We start from the raw sequence: 13,305 nt of genomic DNA, 5'->3' as shown, positions 1-13,305 counted from the left end.
CAGTCATTACATAGTGAGACTGTGACTTCTGAGTTGAGCACATAGTTGGTCGGTACAAAGCACAACACAAATCGCTGGTCGATCCGCTTCAAGTTTATCTTCCACCACTTCACATTAAACTTGGTATAATAAATAAAAAAATTGTAGTTGCAATTGATCGTGATGGTAATGATTTCTAATATTTGAAGGAGAAGTCTAGCACACTTCTTGAAGCTTTCTTTACGTGGATTTTGGAGCAGAATCCACAACAAAAACTTACGGTGAACATGCCCCAACAGTCTCTCTATCTGATGAACTAGGGGTTTTCTCAAGTTGTATGTCGGGGGAGCACAGCGCTCCTGGGTCCCTGGCTTCTCCATGGGGGGTTCGATTGACAGTTTTAATGAGCAGCATGGTCACACGGCTGATACGAACTGAGCGCTCTTGCAGGCTAACAGCAGAGACAGCTTTGCTCCTGCATCATGTGAGAAACGAAGGGGAACAAAGTTGTCCGGATTCCGCCAGCTTCAGAGCGACGCCAACCGGCTGTAGAGCATAGCGCCTGCTCACACCTCATGCTCCATATCTAGGAATCGGCCATCAACTGACTGCTGGGACTCAGGCAACAAGCGGGAACTATAAACTTAGAGTCCTTTATTCTTGAGAGCAAGGAGAGTTTGTAATATAGTGTAAATTGCAGAGTTGCTCATTTTTGCAAGCATTTTGCTATTGTCTATGATATGCCCACAAACGTTTAAAGAACTAAATATCTGTTGAAGTGGAAATCTTTTGAGTGTGCATTATGGGCATCCTATAGCACAGGATTAGCCGCTAATAATTTTTCCAGTGCCTGGTACAGTTTTACTGACTCTTTGTTACTTTGTTTTTTCTTATGGAAGTAGTCTGAAATGCTAATCCTTTATTTAAGGGTCCCAGCTCCTTAAAGGGAATTGATCAGCATGTTTTTTGCTGTGGAATCTGAGAGCAGCATGATGTAGGGGCAGAGATCCTGATTCCAGCAATATATCACTTACTGGGCTGCTGGAGAATTAGCTATGTATAACCTCACAAATGCCCTTGATTGGCTGCTTACTGTGTACAAGCTGCGAATCAGCGGTGGGGGCGAGGTTACATAGACTAATAGGATTTGCTTATATACGTCACCTAGTCCAGCAGTGAGATTATCCTTCTGATAAAACAGATTGTATCGAAACTACAGCACACAGCCAAGTAAGTGACACATCACTGGAATCCGGGTCTCTGCCTTGATATTATGCTTCTCTCAGATTACCGTAAATGTCAAAAACCTGCTAACAGCTGATAAATTGCCGCAAAGATAATATTGATTTTCCATTTTAGATGACTCTTCTCCATTTTGTTGTGTTTTTTTTTCCTCAGCTTTGTTTATGTTGTCGAACAAAGAGGTTTTCTCTATTCACGTGGTCTTACACTTGTCAGTTCTGTAAACGGTATGTATACAGATAGATATGTATATACGTATAGTTTTTGCTTAGTTTTTAATGGGTTAAATTATTCTTATGTCTTAGAAAACTTGCCTAATAGAAATGATCTTTTGTTCTTCATATAGATTATATTCATTCTGTGCTTTTTTTCTTGCTATACTTCCTAGGCTATACTTTGTGGGTTAGGGTTTGTGCAACCAGTGTGATTAATATCATTCTTGTGTTTTGTGCTTCCAGGCCTGTGTGTTCTCAATGTTGCAAAAAGGTAACTTTCTAAGTAGATATTACCCATACTATTATTGTGTGTGCTTGTTATATGCGGGTTATGTTTCCAATGATCAGTACTTATATTTGTGTTTCTGGGTGTGTTATTACAGATGAGATTACCTTCCAAGCCATATGCTACCCTCCCTATCTTCTCTCTGGGACCTTCTGCCTTGCAGAGAGGGGAGAGCTTCCTGAGGCCCGAAAAGCCTTCCACCAGTCATCATCGTCCCTTGCGTTCTTTACCTAAGTAAGTAATAGACTACCTATACATGGACCTCTGTGGACCTACTCCATGTTTACAGCAGACTAGCTCATACACACAATCCACCTCTGTAGCCTCCCTACACAAGATACACTGCTAAAATCCAGTTATTTGCCATTTAAAGCATGTCTTGGGCACCAACAAGGTGTTTGTCCCACAAAATATTTTTATTACCAATCCACCCACTATGAATGATGGGTGTCCAATCAATGATACTCTCACCGTTCCCAAAAATGTGAATGGAATGGTGATGTACATGCCTTCGCTTCTGTGGGACCAATGGAACAGTTGTCCATATGCTTCTTCATTCTGCTGAGATGCCCACTACAAACCACAGGTCTCATGTCACTTGGTTGGATAGAGCTGCAGACGATCAAGCTTCTTTCTGCTGCAATACAGGGGATATCCACTACTCAGCGCTTTTTTAAATACTATGTTCCCCTGAGTAAAAAAATAATAAGACACACTCCTCTCACACCGGCTGCATCTCCCAGAGGTCATGTGACATTGGCTGCAGTGTTCACATAACATAATAATCAGCTGCCGCTGATGGGCTGCAGTTACTACACTTCTTTCGGACGTCTGAGCTTCCGTCCATAGGATGTATGAAAGAACCAGCTCATTAGTGGCCACTGATTGGCTGCAGTGCTCATGTGACATAAACATGTCACACAAGCCCTGAGAAATGCAGTGTTGGCATCGTTGGAACAACAACATTGTGGGAGGTGAGTTTCCTTGTTGTTTTTATTTTACACAGGGGACTATGGTATATAAGAAGGTGTTCAAGTAGTGGACAACCTCTTTTAGTCTCTATGGGACTGATTGAGAAATAGCAGAGTACTGCGTTTGGCTATCTTCAATCTGTCTTCACTGAATACAGATTTTACCTGTGAATTGAGAATTAATGATCAGTCTAGGAAGAGAAAGAAGTGGATTACTCTGAAGTTTCTTATTGTGACTTGTACTATTGATTTCTTAAATAGTTCAAACAATGGTTACTCTTTAAGGTTTTGTCTAATTTGACAACTTAATGTTTTGGGTTTTTGTTTTTTTTTTGTTTTTTTTTGAGGGGGAGCCTTTTATCAAAAGATTTAATGCTCGGAGCCTCAGAGTAAACATTTGTGGTTAGAAAACTCAATGTAAACAGTCATTTTTAAATCGTAAGATGGTATCTACGGTATTATCAGGGGTCACCCATGGGGTATAATTTCATTAAACACTTGACAGTCTGCCCCTGTCAATGGGGCATGTGGCTCAGACGTAATAAAAAAAATTGGATCCTCACTTTTATCTGATCTCAAAGGGAATCTGTCACCACATTTGACTTATCTAAACTATTAATATGGGCATACAGGTTGTAGAATGCAGAAAACAGTCCTCCCTGTGTGTCTCATATCAGATGCCTTGTTGCTGAGAAATCATGTTTTATCACTTTATATAAGTGACCTCTTCCAGGCTCCGGGGAGGACGTTGCCTTAAAGATAACTCTGCCTCCAGAGCTTATTTTACATGAAGGGGAGTTACCAGTGTGATGCCGCTCTTTGTTCCCCTGATCTCACTGCAGAGCTGGGTGTGATTAAACCTGACACATCTGCAGGGTCCTTTCAGCTTCCAGCTCACAGGCAGACAGGGCTGCAATATGGTTGCAATACAGCAGAGGTCAGAGAAGCAAAAAATGTGTTTGCAAGAAGACATTTTATTTCTCCTGTTCTGTTAGTTACTTGTCTCACACTGGTAACTCCCTCTTCATGTAAAATAAGCTCTAGAGGCAGAGTTATTTTCCACCGTCCTCCTCAGAGCCTGGAAGAGGCCATTTATATATAAGAAAAATATGGATTTCTCTGGAATAAGACATTGGATCGCAGATATCAAGGTATAATTTTCTTCACCTTTCTATGACCTGCATGCCCATTTAGACTGCTTATGAGGGTTGGTCCTACTGACAGATTCCCTGTAAGAGAATGTCATTCATGGACAGTCATTTAAATTTAACCATGGAACAAATTGAAAATCTGTCAGAATTCCCATCTTGTTTAGAAACACACATTTTTGCTCAATAGATTATTTTGCATTGGTTGTATGAAGATGACGATGTAATTACTATGCAACTGTTTCTGCATTTTAGGTTGTCCTCCAAGTCAAAGTCTATTGATAAATCTGATGATGAACTTCAGTTTCCAAAAGAGCTTATGGAGGACTGGAGCACCATGGAAGTGTGTGTGGACTGCAAAAAGTTTATCTCTGATATCATTAGCTCCAGCCGCCGTAGCTTAACGCTCGCTAACAAGAGGGCTCGCTTAAAACGCAAGACGCAGTCCTTTTACTTGTCCTCTACTTCTGGGACTTCTGAATTCCGCCCCACAGAGAGAACAATTAATGAGATCTGACTCTCGTGCCTTTTAATCAGATTTTATTTTCATTTGCTTTTTGTGTTCATGAACGATCAGATTGTTTGGGGGTTTTTTTTTCCCCTCCTTTGTTTTTTGTAAATGGCTTGATTATTCTTGGATCTGCAGAATAGCACACAGCCCTCCTGCATCTACACTCCGGGTGCAGCCTTTTGTTTGCACTGGATAAAAGCAACAATTGCCTTTTATGAATTTGTCCATTTGTAATTAATCACTATTGCATGGACTGTACTGGGGATCTGATGAAGAAGCCCATGAGGATAAAGCTGTTACCTCACAGAAACTAGTACATATCCCAGTGTTCTACTAAAATAGTAGGCTTGTTTTTGTATTATTTTTTTGTGTGTATTAATGTTTATATTTTACTAATCATTCTTAGCTGTCGCCAAATTGACAATGAACGATGTCTTCATGCAGAAGAACTACTTAGGGTAGCATCTATGCTGGGATATTGGACCTTCAGGTATTTTCATGATATAGGGTACTAGTAACCTGTAATTTTCTCTGTTAGAACCATAGAAGTTATTAACTGGAAAATCAGAGCAGTTTAATTGCTTCCTCAGTGCCAAATGAAGTCTTCCCAGACCAAGTGTCATTCTGTCCCTTCATGAGATGAAGCTGGTAAATGTTTATACCAGGTTTTATTTTCTCTGTTGACTAAGTGGATAGACAGATGTTAATGAAATTACATGAAATGGATGAAAAAGACAGTGAATTTCTATTCTGATTTCTTACAGGGGGTTTCCAAGATCCAAAAAAAATTGGTTTAAATGATCTAAATTAGGAAACGATTCCATAGTCACCTGTGGAGTATGTGCACATGATGACTTTTTCAGGCAAGTGGCCTCCGAAGCCAATCCCACCTGAAAAAGCGCCCAGAAAACTCTCAAAAGAATGTACAGATTGTATGCATTGCTAAGGAAAAACAATTTACTGTTCATATGTTTATGCTTTTGAGCATCTTTTAACCTTTTCAGGTTTCCAAATACCCCAAACGGTTAAAAGAAGTGACCTGGCCATTCCTTAGGCTTTTTTTTTTCTTTTTAAAGATGCCCTATCATTTACATTAGATGTCAATGGGAATGCCCAAAAGATGAACCGCTGTTGTTTTGAGCATCTTGCCAGCGTTTTTGCTTGATAATCCTCTAGCAGACTCTTCATTGTTGAATGGAGTTAAAAAAAAAAAAAAAAAAATGCCGGTAAAAAAGATGTCACAAAAACAATTACAATAAAAAAGACCCAACGCTCAAAATACGACAAAAAAAAGAAAAAGATGCTTTGTTTTTTTTCTTAAACACCTCAATTTTTTTAAACTGCTGTGATGATGTCCCAGTTACCAAAGTGACTGCTGCGGCCAATCGCTGACCTTAGAGGTGTACAGCACATGAGTCCTATGGCCAGTGACTGAAGTAGTCATATATATAGACAAGAGGCCATTGCTGCAGTAAAGTAACCCAGACTTTCTGGATGGACTGGTGCAGCAGCGGCAGGCAATTTAACTGGTGAGCGTGGGTTCCTTTCTTATTTTATACCCATTCCTTCTTTCTGGCCAACTTTTTTTTTTTTTTTTTTTATTACAATTTTGGAAAGCCTCTGTAAGGAATTATTCCCATCTTCAGAAATGCATCAGTTAGTGCTTGTATATACAAGCAATTTTGTAATTTACTGCGTATTAAAATTTTTATTTATTTTTTGAGGTAAACACTTTTGTTTAGAGCTTGTTGCCCTGGAGACTGACCACCTCTGCTAGACAGGACATGTGGCAGTGCTTGTAAGCTTTTTTCTAATGACCTTTTAATCACTCTTTGAAGCTGGCCAGGATCGCGGGAGCGTGCTGTAACACACGTGGTCAAAATTGTTGGTACCCCTCGTTTAATGACAGAAAACCCCACAATGGTCACAGAAATAACTTGAATCTGACAAAAGTAATAATAAATCAAAAATCTGTGAAAATGGACAAATGAAAGTCAGACATTGCTTTTCCACCATGTTTGCACAGAATTTATTAAAAAATAAAACTCATGAAATAGGCCTGGAGAGAAATGATGGTACCCCTGAAAATAATTTGTGTCCACTAATTAGCATTACAAGTGTCTACTCTTGGAATTAGTGAGTGGCCTGTATAGAGGGCTACAGATACTCACTGTGCTGTTTGGTGACATGGTGTGTATCACACTCAACATGGACCAGAGGAAGCGAAGGAAAGAGTTGTCTCAGGAGATTAGAAAGAAAATTATTGACAAACATGTTAAAGGTAAAAGTTATAAGACCATCTCCAAGCAGCTTGATGTTCCTGTGACTACAGTTGCACATATTATTCAGAAATTTAAGCTCCATGGGACTGTAGTCAACCTCCCTGGACGTGGCCGCAGGAGGAAAATTGATGACAAATCAAAGAGACGGATAATGCGAATGGCAACAAAAGAGCCCAGAAAAACTTCTAGACAGATTAAAGGTGAACTTCAAGCTCAGGGAACATTAGTGTCAGATTGCATCATCCGTCGTTGTATGAGCCAAAGTGGACTTCATGGGAGATGACCAAGGAGGACACCATTGTTGAAAAAAATCATAAAAAAGCCAAACTGGAATTTCCCAAACTACATATTGACAAGCCACAAAGCTTCTCTGAGAATGTTCTATGGACAGATGAGGCAAAAATGGAACTATTTGGCAAGGCACATCAGCTCTATGTTCACAGATGCAAAAATGAAGCATATTAAGAAAGGAACACTGTCCCTACTGTGAAATATGGAGGAGGCTCTGTTATGTTCTGGGGCTGCTTTGCTGCATCTGGCACATGGTGTTTAGTATCTGTGCAGGGTACAATGAAATGTCAAGACTATCAAGGGATTCTAGAGAGAAATGTGCTGCCCAGTGTCAGAAAGCAGGTCATGGGTCTTGTAACAGGATAATGACCCAAAACACACAGCTAAAACACCCATGAATGGCTAAGAGGAAAACATTGGACTATTCTGAAGTGGCCTTCTATGAGCCATGACCTAAATCCTATTTTGCATCTTTGGAAAGAGCTGAAACATGCCGTCTGGAAAAGACAATCTTCAAACACGAGACAACTGGAGCAGTTTACCCTTGAGGAGTGGGCCAAAATACCTGTCTATACCTGTCTAGAGGTGCAGAAGTCTCATTGATGGTTACAGGAATCGTTTGATTGCAGTGATTGCCTCAAAAGGTTGTGCAACAAAGTATTAAGTTAAGGGTACCATCATTTCTGTCCAGACCTATTTCACGAGTTTTATTTTTTTAAAAACTTCTGTGGAAGCATGGTTGAAAAGCAATATCTGACCTTCATTTGTTTATTTTCATAGATTTTTGATTTATTTTTACTTTTGTCATATTCAAGTTATTTCTGTCACCATTGTGGGTTTTTCTGTCATTAAGTGAGGGATACCAACAATTTTGACCACGTATGTACATCCTAAGCCTAACTACCAGCTTTAGCGCTAGGCAGCAGCAGTGGTCGGTCTGTTAGGGAAAGAGTTATAAACAAATGTGTTAACATCTAAAGAATGGCTTCCAATTTTCAGTAATCAGTACATTACAGAAATGCTTGTTTTTACAATTGCTATCTAAATATACCCATCTATAATAAAGGTGGGAATAGCCGTTAGGTGAAGTTAGTCATCTACTGGCTCATACTCAGTTGTATACAGATACATTATAGCAATATGGTAGCAAGTATGATACCTTTATTGGTACAATGCAAAGACTGTACTGGTTTCTACCAGCTGCCAAATGGCGATTCTCTTTTATATAACTTATTTTTCCTTAATGGGGTTGGAAAAATATGTAAATACAGTAATACACCTTCCTTGTACCCTTAAAGCATTGCTATGTGCCACAGATGAGGGTAGCCATGTTATAAATTCCTTTTGGACACTACTCTCGTGTGTTGGTGTAGATCAGTGATTGGCAGCTGTCGCCCGCGTGTAAATACTGTGCAGTACCGGCGGTGCGGCTGAGCGTTACAGGTCCATTCCCGAGTGCACTAGTTCTATCTTTTACTATCCGGTTCTGATTTGCAAAACCGAAACTCTCATTTGTATATACCTGTACGATATTTATTAACTGGGGTATGTTCTTTCTACAGACCGGAAGGCCCAACACTGGAGGAGAGATATATTTATATGTACATTGACTATAACTATGTCCGTTTTAGCATCTTGTTAGTTGTATTAGGATTTCCTGCGTCGATGACTGTTGTACGTCAAAGCTGCAGAATTCTGGTTCATTTGTAAGAATTAATTTAAGGCTTTTATTTTCTAGCTGTTGACTCCATGTAAGCACCACGTGGTGTGCAACGTAGAACATTTGTGAGCAGTGTTTATTTTACTTTGTTTTTTATGATGTCCTTTTATCTGGCTGACCATTAGGTGAATTCTTCAGTGCTTTATTCCTGACATCCTGCGGGGCATGCGTACTGTACCATTTGACAATTCCTCTGGCACTCCAGCAAGCACGCACCAGCTAGAGTGCCAATGGTTGCCCACCCTTGCCATGTGGTGACTCCAGCCTTCATTGATTGTAGATGTTCTGAACTCCCATCCCATGATGGATCTGTTCCTTGTTATCTTTTACCTCCTTGTACATTTCTCCACAGCGGCAGCTGCAGGGCTTCTGTGAGGACAATAAAAATGCCTTGAAATCCTGATTGTGTACATTCCTTCATTAGAAATGGGCTGTGTAATTTTCTGCAACATTCTCCTTTGAAAATTATCAGAGGGGTTGGAAACGGCATGCTGTAAAATTCAGTAGGGTTACATGACAGTAGACTTCTGAGAGATTCAGGTTGATTATGCTGGTGACACTCCTATCTGATCCGAGTTTGCTCAGAGCTTGATCTGCTTCACACAGGTGAGAGAATCTGAGCATACTGTGAGGAGCAGATGGAGGACAAAATTTCGCCACCTCCTCCTTAGTGTGAGTCAGCAGAAATTGCATGTCATCCGAGTGCTGTCAGATGTGTTCCATGCACCCAAAAACTTGAAATAGGTGAGTGTCTTTCAATTTAAGAGTGAAATCACAGAATGCCGCTACTTTTTTCGCAGATTGTTAGTGGAAAAAAAAAATGGTCATCATCAACCATTGAATAACTTTGGTCCGAGTGCTCTCCAGAAGAAAAAAAAAGTATCTGATGGCACTCCCATTTATACGCTCAGGTCACCCTGGAATAATAGTGTCTCCTCCATCATGGAAACATTAACTATTGTTGCCCTATTAATTCCTGTTTTAATGAATGATTAACAGTGAGTTTTCAGTAGGCAGATTCAAGGGTGAAGAGTTTACAGTGCCTAGAAAGAATATTCATACCCCATGAACTTTTCCACACTTTTTTTCACTTTACACCCACAAACTTAAATGTATTTTATCGTCCACTTAAACTGATATCAGAATCAAGGGGAAGACTAATTGGAAAAGGAGCCACGAGTCCCATAGTCACTCTGGAGGAACTGCAGAGAAGATCCACAGCTCAAGTGGGAAAATTCTGTTCTTGGGACAACTATTAGTCGTATATTTCACAAATCTGGCCTTTATGGAAGAGTGTCAAGAAGAAAGCCATTTTGGAAAGCAAGCCATAAGAAGTCTTGTTTACAGTTTGCATAAAACCACGTACGGGACACAGCCAGCATGTGGTAGATTGCTCTGGTCAGATGAGACCAAAATAGGACTTTTTAGCTAATTACAAAATTATATGTGTGGCGGAAAACACCATCTTCACCATCAAACGTGGTGGCATCATAGTGCTATAGGAATGCTTTTTTTCAGAAGAGACTGAGAAGCTGGTCAGAATTGATTGGAAGATGGAGGTAAATACAGGGCAATCCTGGAGGAAAACCTGTTAGAGAATGCAAAAGAGTGGAGACTTTGGTGCTTTGGCTTAGGTTCACCTTCCAGTAGGAAGACCTTAAACATACTGCCTGAGCTACAATAGAATGGTTTAGATCAGTGTTTCCCAATCTCCAGTCCTCACAACCCCCAACAGATCATGTTTTCAAGCTTTCCTTAGTATTGCAAAGGTGATGGAATAATTATCAAGGTATTAAAAATTGTTACAGGTTCTCTAACGTGTGCAATACTAAGGAGATCCTAAAAACATGAACTGTTGGAGGCCGTGAGGACTGGAGTTTGGGAACCACTGTTTTAAATAAAAATAAAAAAAACACAAAAATTGAGCTTGGTTTGAGTTGGTATACATGCAGCATATAAACGCATTTTAATAATGGCCATAAAGCATCCAAAACCTACAAATGACAAAATGAGAAAAACCATGCTGTAATTAAATAAATAAAAAGCAAAAGTGCATTTAAATAATTCAGAGTTCTTAGTAATACTGTATTTGATCAAATATAGCATAAAAGCCGCCCCACCGTCGACAAGGTGACTGATCGGGGCGGTCCTACACTGTCTAATATTAAAAACCTTATCACTGACGTCAACTTTGACACATAAGGTTTTTAATATTAGACAGTGTAGGACCGCCCCGATCACAGAGTCACTTTGTCGACAGTGGGACGGCTTTTAAGCTATATTTGATCAAATACAGTATTACTAAGAACTCTGAATTATTTAAATGCCCTCACTAAAGTCTCTAATGATCTTCTAACAGCTAAATCTAATGGTCATTACTCCATGCTAATTCTCTTGGATCTCTCTGCAGCATTCGACACTGTGGATCATCAGCTCCTCCTCACTATGCTTCGCTCCATCGGCCTCAAGGACACCATTCTTTCCTGGTTCTCCTCTTATCTCTCTGACCGCTCCTTTACTGTATCTTTTGCTGGCTCCTCCTCTCATCTTCCCCTTACTGTTGGGGTTCCTCAAGGATCAGTTCTAGGCCCCCTCCTCTTCTCTTTGTATACTGCCCCTGTTGGTCAATCAGTAGATTTGGGTTCCAGCACCATCTCTATGCTGATGACACCCAATTATACACCTCCCAATATCACGCCTGCCTTTTTGGAAAACAACAGTGATTGTCTTAACGCTGTGTCTAACATCATGTCCTCCCTCTGTCTGAAACTGAACCTGTCAAAATTGAACTCCTCGTGTTTCCTCCCTCTACTAACCTACCTATGCCTGACATTTCCATTTCCGTGTGTGGTTCCACCATTACTCCCCAGCAACATGCCTGCTGTCTTGGGGTCATACTTGATTCCGAGCTTTCATTCACCCCCCACATCCGATCGCTGGCTCGCTCTTGTTATCTGCAACTCAAAAACATGTCTAGAATTCGACCCTTTCTTACTTTTGACTCTGCAAAAACTCTTACTGTTTCTCTCATTCATTCTCGTCTCGACTATTGTAACTCTCTACTAATCGGTCTCCCTCTTTCCAAACCCTCCCTCTCCAATCTTTCCTGAATGCTGCAGCTAGGATCATATTCCTCACCAATCATACCGATGCTTCTACCTTGTGCCAGTCCTTACACTGGTTACCCATCCACTCCAGAATTCAGTATAAACTTATTACCCTCACCCACAAAGCACATTGTTACCGTCCACCTTTCGTGTCTCCTCTTTTTCCTCATAGATTGTAAGCTTGCGAGCAGGGCCCTCACTCCTCTTGGTATCTGTTTTGATCTATGTGTTTATTGTTATGCTGTAATGTCTATTGTCTGTAGTAGTACTCTCTATAATGTAAAGTGCTGTGGAATATGTTGGCGCTATAGAAATAAAATTATTATTATTATAGGATAGATAATAACTTGGTGATTGGATCGTGGAGACTTTGGTGCTTTGGCTTAGGTTCACCTTCCAGTAGGAAGACCTTAAACATACTGCCTGAGCTACAATAGAATGGTTTAGATCAGTGTTTCCCAATCTCCAGTCCTCACAACCCCCAACAGATCATGTTTTCAAGCTTTCCTTAGTATTGCAAAGGTGATGGAATAATTATCAAGGTATCAAAAATTGTTACAGGTTCTCTAACGTGTGCAATACTAAGGAGATCCTAAAAACATGAACTGTTGGAGGCCGTGAGGACTGGAGTTTGGGAACCACTGTTTTAAATAAAAATAAAAAAAACACAAAAATTGAGCTTGGTTTGAGTTGGTATACATGCAGCATATAAACGCATTTTAATAATGGCCATAAAGCATCCAAAACCTACAAATGACAAAATGAGAAAAACCATGCTGTAATTAAATAAATAAAAAGCAAAAGTGCATTTAAATAATTCAGAGTTCTTAGTAATACTGTATTTGATCAAATATAGCATAAAAGCCGCCCCACCGTCGACAAGGTGACTGATCGGGGCGGTCCTACACTGTCTAATATTAAAAACCTTATCACTGACGTCAACTTTGACACATAAGGTTTTTAATATTAGACAGTGTAGGACCGCCCCGATCACAGAGTCACTTTGTCGACAGTGGGACGGCTTTTAAGCTATATTTGATCAAATACAGTATTACTAAGAACTCTGAATTATTTAAATGCCCTCACTAAAGTCTCTAATGATCTTCTAACAGCTAAATCTAATGGTCATTACTCCATGCTAATTCTCTTGGATCTCTCTGCAGCATTCGACACTGTGGATCATCAGCTCCTCCTCACTATGCTTCGCTCCATCGGCCTCAAGGACACCATTCTTTCCTGGTTCTCCTCTTATCTCTCTGACCGCTCCTTTACTGTATCTTTTGCTGGCTCCTCCTCTCATCTTCCCCTTACTGTTGGGGTTCCTCAAGGATCAGTTCTAGGCCCCCTCCTCTTCTCTTTGTATACTGCCCCTGTTGGTCAATCAGTAGATTTGGGTTCCAGCACCATCTCTATGCTGATGACACCCAATTATACACCTCCCAATATCACGCCTGCCTTTTTGGAAAACAACAGTGATTGTCTTAACGCTGTGTCTAACATCATGTCCTCCCTCTGTCTGAAACTGAACCTGTCAAAATTGAACTCCTCGTGTT

General features: G+C 40.2%; 1 protein-coding gene across 4 annotated transcripts in view; it reads left to right on the top strand.

Annotated features, from left to right (window-relative positions):
* The window catches only part of SPIRE1 (spire type actin nucleation factor 1), a 209,505-nt gene extending 204,417 nt beyond the window's left edge, over positions 1 to 5,088 (top strand). For all 4 annotated transcript variants that reach the window (XM_073551009.1, XM_073551007.1, XM_073551008.1 and 1 more), the window contains 4 exons: positions 1,378 to 1,448; positions 1,680 to 1,707; positions 1,820 to 1,956; positions 4,097 to 5,088. In XM_073551009.1, the coding sequence (XP_073407110.1) occupies positions 1,378 to 1,448; positions 1,680 to 1,707; positions 1,820 to 1,956; positions 4,097 to 4,358 (498 nt within the window). In that variant the 3' untranslated portion in view covers positions 4,359 to 5,088. The remainder of the gene's footprint in view (positions 1 to 1,377; positions 1,449 to 1,679; positions 1,708 to 1,819; positions 1,957 to 4,096) is intronic.
* Positions 5,089 to 13,305: the final 8,217 nt, after the last annotated feature.

Source organism: Dendrobates tinctorius, unplaced genomic scaffold, assembly GCF_039654945.1.
Source record: "Dendrobates tinctorius isolate UK_male_01 unplaced genomic scaffold, ASM3965494v1 ptg000171l, whole genome shotgun sequence".
Lineage (NCBI taxonomy): Eukaryota > Metazoa > Chordata > Amphibia > Anura > Dendrobatidae > Dendrobates > Dendrobates tinctorius.
Note: the sequence above shows the minus strand (reverse complement) of the source record. Positions and strands in the feature narration are given on the sequence as shown.